This window comes from Harpia harpyja, chromosome Z (assembly GCF_026419915.1).
Source record: "Harpia harpyja isolate bHarHar1 chromosome Z, bHarHar1 primary haplotype, whole genome shotgun sequence".
Classification (NCBI taxonomy): domain Eukaryota; kingdom Metazoa; phylum Chordata; class Aves; order Accipitriformes; family Accipitridae; genus Harpia; species Harpia harpyja.
The window spans coordinates 8,170,642-8,184,178 of NC_068969.1; the positions used below are offsets into that span (position 1 = coordinate 8,170,642).

The 13,537-nt window shown below is 64.5% G+C and overlaps 1 protein-coding gene across 1 annotated transcript; it reads right to left on the reverse strand.

Moving 5' to 3' along the window:
- Positions 1-617: 617 nt before the first annotated feature.
- On the reverse strand, positions 618-12,852 carry SEMA3G (semaphorin 3G). Its single transcript, XM_052778459.1, is given in 17 exon segments — positions 618-1,482; positions 1,585-1,724; positions 2,034-2,259; positions 2,434-2,475; positions 2,726-2,817; positions 2,937-3,078; positions 3,080-3,169; positions 3,448-3,592; positions 3,801-3,870; positions 3,976-4,090; positions 4,170-4,312; positions 4,566-4,682; positions 4,792-4,882; positions 5,572-5,691; positions 7,302-7,364; positions 8,400-8,560; positions 12,748-12,852. Coding segments are annotated over 17 exon segments (2,316 nt in total). The 5' UTR covers positions 12,842-12,852; the 3' UTR covers positions 618-1,017.
- Between the last annotated feature and the right edge of the window lie 685 nt (positions 12,853-13,537).

Consider the following 13,537-nt stretch of genomic DNA (forward strand, 5'->3'; position numbering starts at 1 on the left):
GCCGGCAGCCTGGGATGGTGCTGGCAGCCTGGGGGTGCTCTCCATGCACCTACCCCCCCAAACCCCTGCATTTGGGGGAGGCCCTGGGTGCTGGTTTAGATCCACCAGCCCCTCCAAACCAGCCTTGGGCCACCCACCACCAGAAACACAGCTGGGCTGGGGTGCAGCCCCCTAAAACTGTGCTGGGGGCACCTTCTTCTGCATGTCCCCGCTCTCGCCCGGGCACAGTGATGGTGGTGGCATCGGTGCCTCTTCCCGTGTTTACCCAGGAACAGGACTAACCTGCCCACAGCCGTTTACTTTCCTCCTCGACCCTGCCCAGCCCTAAAACGGTCAGTGGCTGGGGTGGGGATGGAGGGGAAGGGGGGAGCTGCACCCAGACACAGGCTGGCACTGCTGAGTGTGTCCTGGTGCCACAGGGAAGGTCGGAAGGACCCCTGTCCCCCAGGGTATGCCCTGGGCGGCATGGCCCGGCTCTGGCTCCCCAGGCGCAGCAGATGACAGGGCTCATCCTGGACACAGAGGCTTTTTGGGGTGATGCTCAGTTTTCCCCCCGCTCCGTGAGTGCAGGCATCATCTTCCCCAGGCCCCGTGCTGGCATGGAAAGAGCCTGGAGCTGTCAGCCGCTCCCCGCGGCGCCGCGCTCGGCCCCTTTATTTGCGGAGAAAGCCAGCCAGCGAGCTCCCTGGGGTGATGGCACTGCGGTGGCACCGCACGTGCCAAGCCCCAACCCGCCCCAGTGACCGTGGCCCCGCACCTGCTGCAGCACCCAGCACGAGTAAGGGGGGGGCCAATGCGTCCCACCACACCGCCCATTTTGGAGGTGGCCCTGCAGCCACCGAGGGTGACAGGGACCTGCCCAGGAGCTGGGCCTGGCATCCCATCACCGCGGCCGGGGGGGGACTGAGCTGGTGCCGCTGCAAGCCACCCGCCAGGGCAGGAGGTCCCCAGGGCTGCCAGCAGCATGGGGAGCTGGTCCTTGTCCACGGCCACCCCACGTCCATTACCCTGCCCTCTCTAAGTGGCTGCCGCTTGCCGGGGCACGCGGTTCCTCTCGCCGTGGGGTTTGGCCGTCCGTCCCTTCTTGCCCACGTCCACGCCGGCCAGTGCGTGCTTGGCCTGGGCCAGCTTGCTCTTGCGGTGGTGGGGGCGGCTGCCACACCAGAGGCGGGCGCAGTACTCCTCCACTCGCCGCAGGTTTTGGGAGCTGATGAGGTGCATGATATCCTTGAACCAAGTTTTGGGAGCCTGAGGCACCATCCGGGGCTCGGGGCAAGGCAGGCGTGGGGACTCATCCCCCCGCTCCCGGGGCAAGGTGTGTGCCAGCTGCTCACTGGCAATCACCTCCAAGGCCGTCTTGGCCACCGTCTGGGTGAAGCCGTGCTCCAGTGTTTTGCAGTAGTAGATGCCAGCATCGTGGCGGTGCAGCTTGCGGAAGAGCAGCCCTTGCTCCGTCTGCAGGATCCGCTCATCTGTCTTCACCTGTCAGCCACCGGGAGGTTGGGGGGGGGGGGTCTGGGTCTGGCCCCACATCCCTCCCGTGTCCTCACAAGGGGAGCAAGGCAGGTGCAGGGAGAGCCTCACCTCATCCCGCTGCTCATCGGGGGGCCTCTGGACGAACCACTGCACGCTGGCCTGCGGGGACCGGGGCACGCACTCCAGGAAGGTGCTGTTGTCCTCTGCCCCATAAAGCACCTTCTCCTCAACGCTCTCAAAATCATCCACTGGGGTAAAGACAGACAGGCTCACAGGGAAGGCAGAGCCAGGCTTCCACATGCCTGGGTGTCAGCCCCCCTGGGCCACCATGTAGCTTCAGTCCCCTTCTCTCCCTCCCCCTGGGGACAGACCCCAGCCCCAGCAGCACCCACCTTCTCTTGGGGCACCCCTCGGTCTACAGGACAGCGAGATGAGGGTACCCCAGCCCACCTAGGATGGCCGCAAGCCCCTCTGCGCGCCGAGGGCTGTGGATGCCGGGACGTCTCAGGGCACCTGGATGAGTCCCTCAGCCCTGTGGGCCCCCCCCAGTCCCTCACCAGTCAGGTTCTGGTCCAGACACTGGTGCACAGGATTGCTGTGGCGGACGTCCTGGCGGCGATAGCGGCGCTTGCCTGAGGGCTGGTAGCGAGTGCAGGCGGTGCCGTCCCAGGCGCAGTAGGGATCCCTGGCCAGGCAGCATTCAGCACAAGCCGTGCCATAGGTCTCGCACTGGTGCAGCCGAACCTGGGCCACCCCCAGGCTGGAACCCACGTAGAGCGTTTGCTGGGGAAACGGCACGGAGATGGTGATGCTGGCAGCCCCTGCAGGCGTGGCACCCAGGGACCCCCTCCCAGGGCAAGCACCATGAGGGCTTTGAGAGGCTGGTGACAACAGCTCAGTCCCTCCTGGTCACCTGCCCTGTCCCCAGCCCCGTGGCCAAGCCGTGTCCATACTCACGCGCTTGACGGAGATCTCCATCTGAGTGATGGGCACAGGCACCTGCAGGGGAGGAGAGCTGACATGAGGCTGGTGAAAACCTCACCATGGAGAGCCCGGTTCATTCAGAGCTGCCAGGGCTTTGGGGGGGCACTGGGGGGGACACCCCCAGCCACCCACTGCCCTCACAGCCCTGAGACTTCCCAGTGCCCAACGACACTGTGGCAGCCCTGAGCCTCCATCCCTACATGTGTCCCCAACCTGAGCCCACTCCACTGCCCCCCTCCCTTGCAAGCAGGACAGCAAAGAGCACCTTAAAAACCTGCAGCTCCTCCAGGACGACTTCCTCGGTCGTGGCCAAGCTTGTCTTCTGCAGGACCACCACCTTCAGCACTGAACCTGCGTCTGCGGGGAGGAGGAGGAGGATGGAGGTGTGAGCACCCTGCCATTGCACACCCCATCGGCATGCCCACCGGTAGCCCCAGCGCCAGGGTTCCTTCCTGCACACCACTCCTGCCGCTCACCCGTCCCGAGGAAGAGGACGTCATGCTGCCCGTCCTCGGCCTCCACCCGGTCCACCACGAGCTGGCGCAGGCGGTGGGGCAGGTTGGTCTTCACTAGGAGGGGCCGGCGGTGCCGGGGGTACACGGGCTTGTACATGAGGGGGGTGAGCGCGGGCAAAGTGCAGCACCTCGTCAGGGAAGTCCTTGGTGGTGCCGTACTGCCGCCGGGGCTGGTTGGTGGTCTTACTAGGACACTGTGGGGACAAGAGGGGACCAGCTCAGCCCCACCACCCCGGCACCCATCCCTGCTTCCCCCTCCATCACCTGCAGAGCTGGTTTGGGTCCCTCCCCGCCTTCCCATTTGGGATGCATCTTCTCCACCCCTTTGCCAGACCTTGGTCCCCAGCTGTCCCGGGGTGGATCCCGTAGGGAGCCCATCCCGGCAGGTGAGAAGATGGGGGATTGCCCCCCCGCCTCCCCGAAGAGCAATTGGAGGAGCGGAGGGGACCTGGAGCTCCAGGGAGTTGCTCACCACGCCTGGCCGTGGGTAGGGCACCCTGCCCTCGTAGGCACCCCACTGGTGGTGGGGGCTCTCCCGGTGGGCGAAGGGCCCATTGAAGACCTCCCGGATGTTGGCCATGCGGTACACACAGACAGCGGAGCCCTGGAAGACATGGCTGAAAGGGGACGGTGCTGGTGTGAGCAGGGCCATGCTCGGCGCCGGTGATGTTGGTGGGGGGCATGGGAGAACCAACACCTCCGTATGGACCGGGGCAGAGCTGGCGGAGGTTGGGGAGCAGCCAGCAGCCACGTGGGGATGGTGACTGGGCAGGTCATGGGTGGCTGCAGCTAGATATCTGCAGAGGCTGGAGCTGGACCACCCACCTGATGGTGCTGAAGAGGGCGTAGATCTCCGGGCTCTTCCCATCCTTTGTCTTCAGCAAGAAGACATCCTCTGGGGATGAAACCATGGGGTTTCTCCTGGAAGCCCAGGGGCTTCCTGAAGCCACCGACTAAGGGACCAGCCCTGGTGAGGTCCCCAGCTCCATGCATCCCTTACCCAGCTCATCAAAATGGGTGTCGATGCCACCGGGGCCAGGGACAGAGCACACCAACCGGGCCTTGTTGAAGGTACTCCACTTGTTCACCAGCACCCTCTGGCCACCAGCATCATTCTGCAGGGACAGAGAGCATCAGGGCCACTGCTGTGATTTGGTGCATCCCTGTCCCCTGCAGTCCCCACCAGCAACTTACCACACAGACCCGCGCCACCCGGCTGACAATGGCGTGCTCCTTGCTGTCTGCCTCCATCACCTTCTCCGTGAAGAAGAAATAGGCTTTGTCGTTGTCCCGGTCATCATTGTCCGGGATCAAGTGGGCTGCCACAAATTTGGGATCTACGAGCAAAAGTTGGCCATGTCAGGTGTGGCAAGAGGGCACAGCCACTGCCTCCGGACCCCCACACCATGCTGGGGCTGGATGCCAGCCAGGACAACCCCCAGACCCTGCTGCCCCGGTTCCTTTCCCTGCTCGTACCTGGCATGGGGGATGCCTCACCATGGCCAGCAGATGCCCTGGCCACCGCAAGGCTCGTGGTCCCCAGCATTAGCCCATCTGGGGGGGGATGGAGGGGCAGAGGTGAGCTGTTACCGTTGAGTAAGCGCTGGTCCACTTCGGTGCGCAAGGCAGAGCGGGTCCCTGTGCTGCGGAAGATGCCGGGATCGCGGCCCAAGAAATCTGCGGTGAGGCCGGTGTACAGCTCCCCGCCTGGCAAAAACACCCCGCCGCAGGGCTGAGACCCAGCCCCAGCTGGCACGGGGACCGTCCTCGGTCCCGGCACCCCAAAGGCTCTCAGTTCCCAAGGAAAACAACCCACCGATGACAGTGCTGGCGAAAGCGCGGCTGGGCTCGTGCGGGCACCTGCCCCGGCCGGTCTCCACGCTGGTGGGATCCAGGCTGAAGGTGTGCTGGGCGAGGGGGAGCAGGCAGGGAGCAGGCAGGTGAGCCTCCAGCCATGCCCTGGCAGTGGGGCTGTGCATGGGCATACAGGGGCTGGCGCTGGTCCCTGCCCAGCTCGCAGACGCCTCGCCGCACGCATCCGCAGCCCCAGCGCTCCCAAAGGGACCGTCTGGAAGCGGGAGCCGTGCTTTTTGAGGCAAGTCTAATCCTATGAGAATGTGCAGCAACTGAAGGGACCCGCTGGCCCCACCGCTTGTCCATCAGCCTGGCCGGAGGCATTGGGGTATGGGCAGGGCTCCTGCTGCCTGCACGGCGCCAGGCTGCGAGGAGGGAACAGGGGGCCCTGCCTTTCCACCCCGGCCAACCTGATTTATGAGCAGCGAGCTGGGAGAGGAGGAAACGCCACCCACGCTGCAGCCCCTGGCAGGACACCAGCCCCAGGGGACATGTCTGGAAAGGCGATGCCAGGCCAGAAGGGTGGGGGAGCTGGGGAGGCAGTAGCGCAAGGGCAAAGGGGCAACAGGGAGCTGATTCCTGACCCCCCCACCAAGTATTCAGCGTGGGGCAAACACCACAGCCAGCATCCCCACACAGCCCTGAAGCCCCCTAGGAGGGAGGCAGATGATGGGGGTCTACCTCCCACCGGTGTCCCGCCGGGGATGCTCAGGATGGGCACCCCACCGTGGTGCTGCCCTACCTCGCCACGGTGCCCCACGTAGACGAAGGCGCAGACAGGGTGGAAGGCACCCGTCCCGCAGGCCAGCAAGTGTGTTCGGTTGTAGGGGTGCAGCACACGGATGTAGTTGGCGCAGTCGGTCTGAGGGGACAGCAGGGGAGGGGAAGGGTCATGGGGGGCTCGGTGCTTCGCCCACCCACAGGTCCCTGCCTCTGCCTGGGGCCCTGCGACGATGGGTGAGCCCCAGCCCTGGCTCCCTGGGCTGCACCCAGGCTCTCTGCCTTCAGCCCAGTGCCAGGGGTGTGAGACGGCAGTTTGCACCCACTGACAGGGCTTGCACAGACTTCATCTGGGTGGACCCCAGCCCTTTGCAAAAGAATGGGGCTTTTTACTGGTCCTCCTGCCACTGAGAGCATCCCCAGGAGAACCACACGTGATCCAGCCGGCACCTGGGCATCTCCTGCCCGTGGGCACCCGTGTGCTCACCCCATCACACAGCCCACACTGGCTGGGGAAGCAAGGTCACCTGCCCAGCAAGCTCCCAGTTGCAGCTCCTACACCCAGCCCCAAACCCCTGGGGACCCTCCTCTTCCTGGCGCCCAGGACGTGACCAGATGCAGGGACGTCCTTCCCTGTCGTGTTCCTGCTTGCGCAGGCGATGAAACAAAAGGAGGAAACGCGGGAGACGGAGACGGATACCCACGAGCATCCTCGGCTGTCTCCAGGACAGCCCCCATCGCTACTGTCTGGCATTGTCCCCTTCTACTGGGGACCAGTAGCAGTGACGCCCTTGGGGATGCAGACCTGCCACCTCTGACCTTGCGCTGTGTCTCCTGGCAGTTCCCACTGGAAAAGGGCTCCCATCCTTCTCTCACTCAGGCATCACCACCGTTAGCTCGGCAGCTCCCCCCAGCCAGCGCCAGCCCTGCCTGCCCCCCATCACCCCCCCCCCCCCCATGGCGGGACACGAGGCCCCTCATCTGCTGGGAACACCGCCACCGAGCTGCCCCAGGGGTTCCCAGCCTCCCTGCTGTTTATTTTCCCTTTGCAAAGAGCCTCTAAAATAGCAAGTTAAAAAAAAATATACGTTCAAGAAAAATAAAAAATTGAGCCTGCCCCGGCTTGCATCTGTCGGTGAGAGCTTGTAAAATAAACACACAGAGCGGGATGGGGACTCCTGGGAGCAATTCGTCTGGGCCAGGGGAGCCTCGGGGACTTTCTCCCTGCCATAGTCCTGTTTCATATTGGGGCAGGGGGGTTGCAAAGAGGGGTGAGCTTTGGGGAGTGAGGTCGCTGAACCTGAGCGAGTTACAGATTTCCCACCCTCAGGGATGGCCAGGGTGGGCCAGACCACGTCGCTGGGGGCTGAAGCACAGCGCGGGGCTTTTGGTTCCTCTGAGCTCAGGTCTCGGAGCCCGGCTGTCCCTGCCCACTCGGTGCAGCCACCTTTGGGGCACACTGGCCACTGCCCTGCGGCCAGGGGGCTGAGCATTGCCCCGGAGACAGGATTTCCAGAGCCCGGAGCAAGCGTCTCGCATAGCCAGGCTTGGTCACCCACTCCCTGCCTCAGTTTCCCTCATGCACTGGGATGGTCCCTTGCTCTGCCCCAGCATTAAGTGGCCTGCGAGCCCCATGAGGCCATCCCCGGGGGGGTGACACAGCACAGCCCTGGCGTGGGGAGAGCTGGCTGGCACAGGGGCACAAGGGGACCCCCCCAGCTCAGGGCAGAGCATGCATGGGGTGAGACTCACCCCTGGGTCCTTCCCCTTCCGAAAACACTCCTCCGTCTGCCCAGGGAGTGGCGGCCAATAGATCTGAAAACACAAAGGACCTGTTGGAGCAGGGAGGGGGGACAGCAGGGATCCAGCTTTGCAAATACACATCCCCAGGCTGCCGATGGCATGGGGATGGAGAGAGGGACAGAGAGAGGGACCAACAGAGCCCACCCACCCCAGGCCTCCCACCCTGCAACCCAGGGAAGGACCCTTCCTCCTGAGGAGATGCACCCTGGCGGTCACAGCCCACAGCCAGGCTGGGCTTGAGTGGTCACACTGGGGATGGCCGGAGCCGGACTGGAAGGGGGTGGACTTGTGGGTGGCCTGGGGAAAGGGTGCTGGGGGACAGCAGGGAGTGATGGAGCCCGAGTCCCCCCCAGCCCTCGCAGCTCTCGGACTAAGGGCAGCTTGGGTACACAAGCCCTTGACCCCATCGCAGTGACCCAGCACGCCAAGGGGCACTTCATTTCCTTCTCTGCTTTCTTCTGCTAGAAACGGCCCAGAACCATGTTTAAAAACCAAGAATTCGAAGAGGAGAGGATGAAGGAGGAGGGGAATCACCGCTCAGCTTCATCGCTCTAGTCCGTCACTTCTCCCACCAAGAGGCTTGGAGAGGTCTGGGGGCTTTGCCAGCTGAGCCCTGGCACAGCTCGTTGCAACAATGGATACTTTTAGCTCCTTTCGGCAGTATATTTGGTCCATGAAGGGGATGCCCAGGTAGGGATGGGGAGCACTTGCTCTCCCAATGGCAGCTTTTTAGAAGAGTGGGGTCTGAGACCCTACTAGGCACCCAGGAATCACTGGTGGGCTGCACCACTGGTCTCCTAGGCTGCCAATCATGACTAATTGCCACCTAATTGCCCTCCAGCCACCACGGCCAGCCCACCTTTGCCAGGCAGTACAAGTTTTTGGATGCATTTCAGGGTGCTTGAGATGGGGACATCCCCATGGCAGGTCTTATTTCAGGGTGACTTCGCCTGGCTCGGTTGGGCACCGTCCGCCCAGAGGGGCGAGGAGTGCACAGGGGCCAGGGTGGGGACGGAGACCCCGGGGTGCTCACAGGACCCAGCTCACCTCCTTGGTGTCGGCGCCGGCCCCGTCCAGGAGCAGGGAGTAGAGCACATCCTTCCCCCCGATGAAGAGCCGGTCGCGGTACTCATCCAGGTACAGGGAGCGGAAGCCCAGGAAGCCTTGGTGGCCGAAGAAAAGGACGGAGCGGTTGGTGCCCAAAAGCTCTGCCAGGGAGGGAGGGAAGCATCAGGAGGAGCCATCCTGGCACCGAAGACCCGCAGGGCTCTGTAAGCACTGCTCACTTCAAAGATCCCCTCCCAGCCACTGGCACAAGTGCTCGCCTCAAGCCTGGGAGACGTCCTGCTCCCCGGTGGCCCCCAGCCACATCCCTGCATTTGCTGCGCACGCTGGGGTCTCCAGCCCACCCAGCTCACAACCCACCCTACCGGGACAGCACAGCCCCAGGGCCTCAAGCTGTCACCTAACACGAGGACAGGAGGGAAAAGCAATGGATAACGTCCCACAGCTAAGTGCCCTCTCACACCCCCAGCAGCCCCCCCACCTGGGGCCCCAGCTGTCAGAGGGTGCTGAGGCAAAGGGGCATCGCGGCAATGAAAAACGGAGAGGGGCAACACAACCGCAGGTGCCGTGCGGGCTCGCAGCCCCCTGAACACCCTTCACACCTTCTTGGGAAATGTGAAAGGATGCTCAGACCCCCCACCCTGGTGGCGGCACCAAGGGGTCCTGGCTTTTTCAAGGGGGTGACCGGAGGGCTGCGATGGGCACAGAGGCGGGAGGATCCCTCCGAACTGCTGCTTCTGAGTATTGCAGAGCCGTCCTGGGGCCAGCAGAAGAGCTGCTCCGAGCTGCTGCGGGCAGCAGCATCCATCTCCATCCCTTCCCAGAGGTGCGGGCATCCCGGCCTTACCCTGCCCGTGGTGCTGCTCTCCCTCCCAGCCAAACACAAAGCTGCAGAGCCAGCAGGCAGCAGGGTCCCAGGCAAGTTTGCCCCCAGCAAGGTTCGGCTGAACCACTCCGGACTCTTACCACAGCCGTACCACAGCGAGTCGGGGTGCACGAGAGCCTGGCAAAGGCTGTGCCGTGCCGTCAGCCCCAGGCTGGGCTTGCGCCGAGCCCGGGAGGGTGGTGAGGGTGGGCAGAAAGCGGGTCCTGCCCCCGCCCCGGGTGCCAGCTGGGGACACAATAGCCGGCACCCAGCCAGTGCCATGCGGAAACCGGCACACAAAGCCCGCTGCGACCGCCACCAGACCTCACTGTTGGGGAGGCTTCCTCCCTGCCACAGCATGGGGACCACACCTGGGGACAGGCACCGGCATGGGGACGCTGTGTCCCTGGGGTGGACATCACGTCCCAAAGCAACAGGGTCTGACAGTCCAGGCTCCCAAAGCAAGTCCAAGCCTGAATCCCATGGGATGCCGAGGGGACCCTTGTGGTGACGGCGCCACGGGGGCAGTGGCGTGACTAGCTCCTGGTGGGAAATAACTTTCGGGGTCAGTAAGCCAAAAACCCCAGCACAGTGGCGCCCACCCAGCTGCCGCAGAGGGAGAGGGCAAGAGGGAATGGCTCAGCTTCACCGGGCTCTGAAACCCTGTCCCAGCAACCCCCCTGACCCCGGGCCAGGCCACCATGACCGCCGGGTGGAGGAGGAGGAGGACAAAGCACCATTGATGAGCACAGCCATGTCCCCAGACACCCTCCACCAAGGAAGGCTGCCAGCCACCGCTGCTGACCCCAGGGAAACCCCCAGCCAGAGCATCCCCCACACATGTCCCCATGAGAGGGGAGGTGGCACTGGGACAGGCTCAGCCACCAGCAGCCCAAGACACTGGGGTACCAAGCCCTGCTCTTGGTGGGGGGACAATTGTCACTTCCAAGGAGGAGGTGGCCAGCGGCGCAATGCCCCCATCCTAGTGGGAAATGCCTCTTCTGGGACCTCCCTGCAAGGGAGACGAGCTCCATCCCCGGGGGGGGGGGACGCAGCCACCTCCACCCCATCACACACATCTCCCATCCCCACCAAGTCACTCAAGGGCAGTCCCAGTGCCCTAACTGGCGATGTTGGCGGCATGGAGGGATACAGCCCCAACAGCTCCACACTCACTGGGAAGAACCCTGTGCCTGCAAGTAGAGCTGGCACCAGGCACTAAGGGCCCCTCCAGCCCCATCTCCCCAGGGGTATCCTCCTCCCTGTGCCCTCCCAACATCTCAGGTCCTCCTGTATCGCCGGGCTCAGCCCAGGAAAATGCTGTCGTCTCCTTCTATTCTTGCCCAGCAATAATATTTTCCCAGCTCAGAATAACATTGGCAAAGTCGTTGGGCTCCTTTTATTGTTTCAGGCAAGGCTTCCCCTTCTCCCCCAGCCCTGGCAAATTCCTCCTGCGCCTCGGGTTACACCGGCTCGGGGCGCCTTCCCTTTCCCCCCCCACCCCCGGCTTCATCTCCCCAGGGAGCAGCACCCTGCCATGCCGTATCCATCCCTGGAACCCCTTTACCCCCAGGGAGGGGGTCCCATAGGAGCCACCCCCAAGTGGGCGGGGGTCCTCAGTAGAGGCTGCAGAGAGCTTGGAGGGCACCGCGCTGTGCTGCGATGCTCCTGGTGCACGCAGCAGCAAAATGCTCTTCCCCCTCTTATACAAGCCACTGCTGGAAGTCGAAGCAAAAAGAAAAGAGTAGCTTGAAGTGAGAGGGAGAGCTGGGGACGTGGCCACCCCTGCACTCACAGCATGACACCTTCCCCTATCACCCCCCCAAACATCGCCGCACAGCCAGAGCCACCAGCCACGCACAGCCCAGGCCAAAGAGTTAAGTGCAAGCAGCTTCAGTTCGCCCCAGTTTTCATTTCAGAGGCTTCTAATGGTTTTAATTGAAATTTTCATTTTCTTTTTCTTCCCCCCAGGGAGAAGGCGGTGGCAGAATTTGTTTCACGGGAAATTCAGTTTCTGTTTCCAATTTGGAATAGGAACAGAATAATCAGCTTAAGAAGAAAAAAAAGCTTCAAAAGGTTGCTTGCTCCCCACGGGAGGCCAAGGAGCCCACCCGGCCCCAGGGAGCCCCTCACACCTGGGGAACAGCACGGCACGGCCGGACCACGCTGGAGTGGATCAGAGGCCGAGCCAGACCCCAAGCCCTACAACCACGCTCTGCCAGGACCCCCAAACCTCCTAACCCTGCTGCCAAGCCCAACCTGAAGACACGGGATCCCACCACAGGGCAGAGCCAGGAGCTATCCTGGGCGCCTGCTGCCTCCCAGGGTAAGCGGGGCCACTGCGTGCCTCAGTTTCCCCCTTTCAACAGGGAGGGAGCCCCTGGGGCCACCCGCTCTGTCCCAGGACAGAGCCAGGGATGCAGCCAGCCCACAGCCCAGGGCCAGGGGACCCCCAACCTGGGCAGCACAAGGGCAGATGGCAGCTTTTCCCCAGCACAGGGACGTGCTCCACAGCTCCCGGGGCTCCCTGAGAGCTGGGCTGCCCCGGGCCTTTCCCTGCTTTGGTAAGAGGGAAGATATGCATTATGCAATTTATTTTATTTTAATTTTTTTAGAGCAGGTTCATTGCTTTTAGGCAAGATGGAGAAGATTGGGGCGCTCCAGACTCCTCTGTCAAGTCTGGCTGGAAGCAGCCCCTGGATTAAGCTGGCAGAGCTGGGGGTGCAGCGAGCCAGAGCAGGATCACAGGGAGAGTTTTAATTAAAACCAAGCACTCCCGGCGGAGCACCCCGAGGGTCCCCGTGGCACCCCAGCACGCCTGGCACCCTGCTCGGTGGGCCACGGAAGGTGCCCAGGCTGAGCGGCACCCAGGGGACCTGCCGGGCAGCTGGGGGTCCGCCCGGCTCCCACCCAGCCACGGGCAAGATGCTGAGCACCCACGGGGATGCCCACGCCAGGGGAGCACCCACGCACCGCAGCACCCACTCAACCCACATGCCAGAGCGTGCCGGTGCCAGAACAGCGCCGTGCCTCAGTTTCCCCCCGCTCCACGTGGGAGACGATCCCGCGTGGGAAGCGGCGGGGCTGGCGCGGAGGCCCGGCGGCGCATCCCCCCCGCTCCCCCGGCAGCCGCCCAACACCCGGCTCTCCCCCCTCCTCCTCCTCCTCGGGGGCCCCCCCACGTCCCGCGTGGAGAAGGGAGGGGGGAGTGGGTGCAGAGCAGCCACCCACCAAAACCCCAGCCCAAACCGAGCCTCCAGCGCAAGGTGCCCCCCGCCCCCCCCCAAAAAACCAGAAACCCGCACTTCGGGCTCGGCGCCCGCGGCTGAGGGTCCCCAAGCCCCCACCCGGACCCTGGGGGGTGGGGAGCTGAGGACACCCCTATGTGGGCAGGCACCCCCCCCGCCCACCCACGCACCCACCCACCCACTCCCCCCCGCAGCAGGTGCCCCCGGCCCGTCTCACCGCGGTAGGGCAGGCGGAGCCGGGGCAGGCTGCGCCCCGCCGCCAGCAGCGTAGCCCCCAGCCAGCACACCCACACCGGCACCGCCGCCCGCATCCCGCCGCCGCTCCCGGGGCTGCCGGTGGCACCGAGCTTTTATGGGACCGCCATCCGACCGCCCCCGGCCCGCCCCGGCCCGCCCCGCCCCGGCCCCGCCATCCCCCCCCCCCATCCTCCGGGGCGGCGGGGATGCGCGGGGGGTGTCGTGCGGGGCGGGACGGCCCCAGCCCCCCCGGGGGGGAGCGCCGAGAGCTCCGCACACCCCCAAATCGTTGCCTGCCACCGGCGGTTTGGGCTTTGCTGCAGCTCCCCCCCCCCCCAAAAAAAAGAAGTAACCCTGCCAGCCCGTCCAGCTCATCCTTGGAGGATGGGGAGCAAGAGGGGCGAAGCTGGAGTCCCCCCACCTTGCCCTCCTGGAGGGGTAGGAGAGAGCATGCAGGCCGGTCCCCCAAGAAGGATGCTCAGCGTGGGGCGATCTCCAAGCACTAGCAAGCACCCGGCTCTTGGGTCCCATCTCAGCAGTCAGGCAAGCTGGGAACACCAGGCCGGTTGGGGAAGGGGGTCTGAGCAGGATCGAGGGGGGGCACGGGGTGCTGCACACAGCCTCGGTGCACCCGCAAGGGCAGGGGACAGGGCAGCGGGGACGCACCGCCGTCTGCCTGCAAAGGTGCCTGCTCACGCGCACCCTGAGCGGGGACCCTGGCCAGAAAGCGGGACCCCGCGGTACCCACGCTGCTCGCATGCCATCCTCCC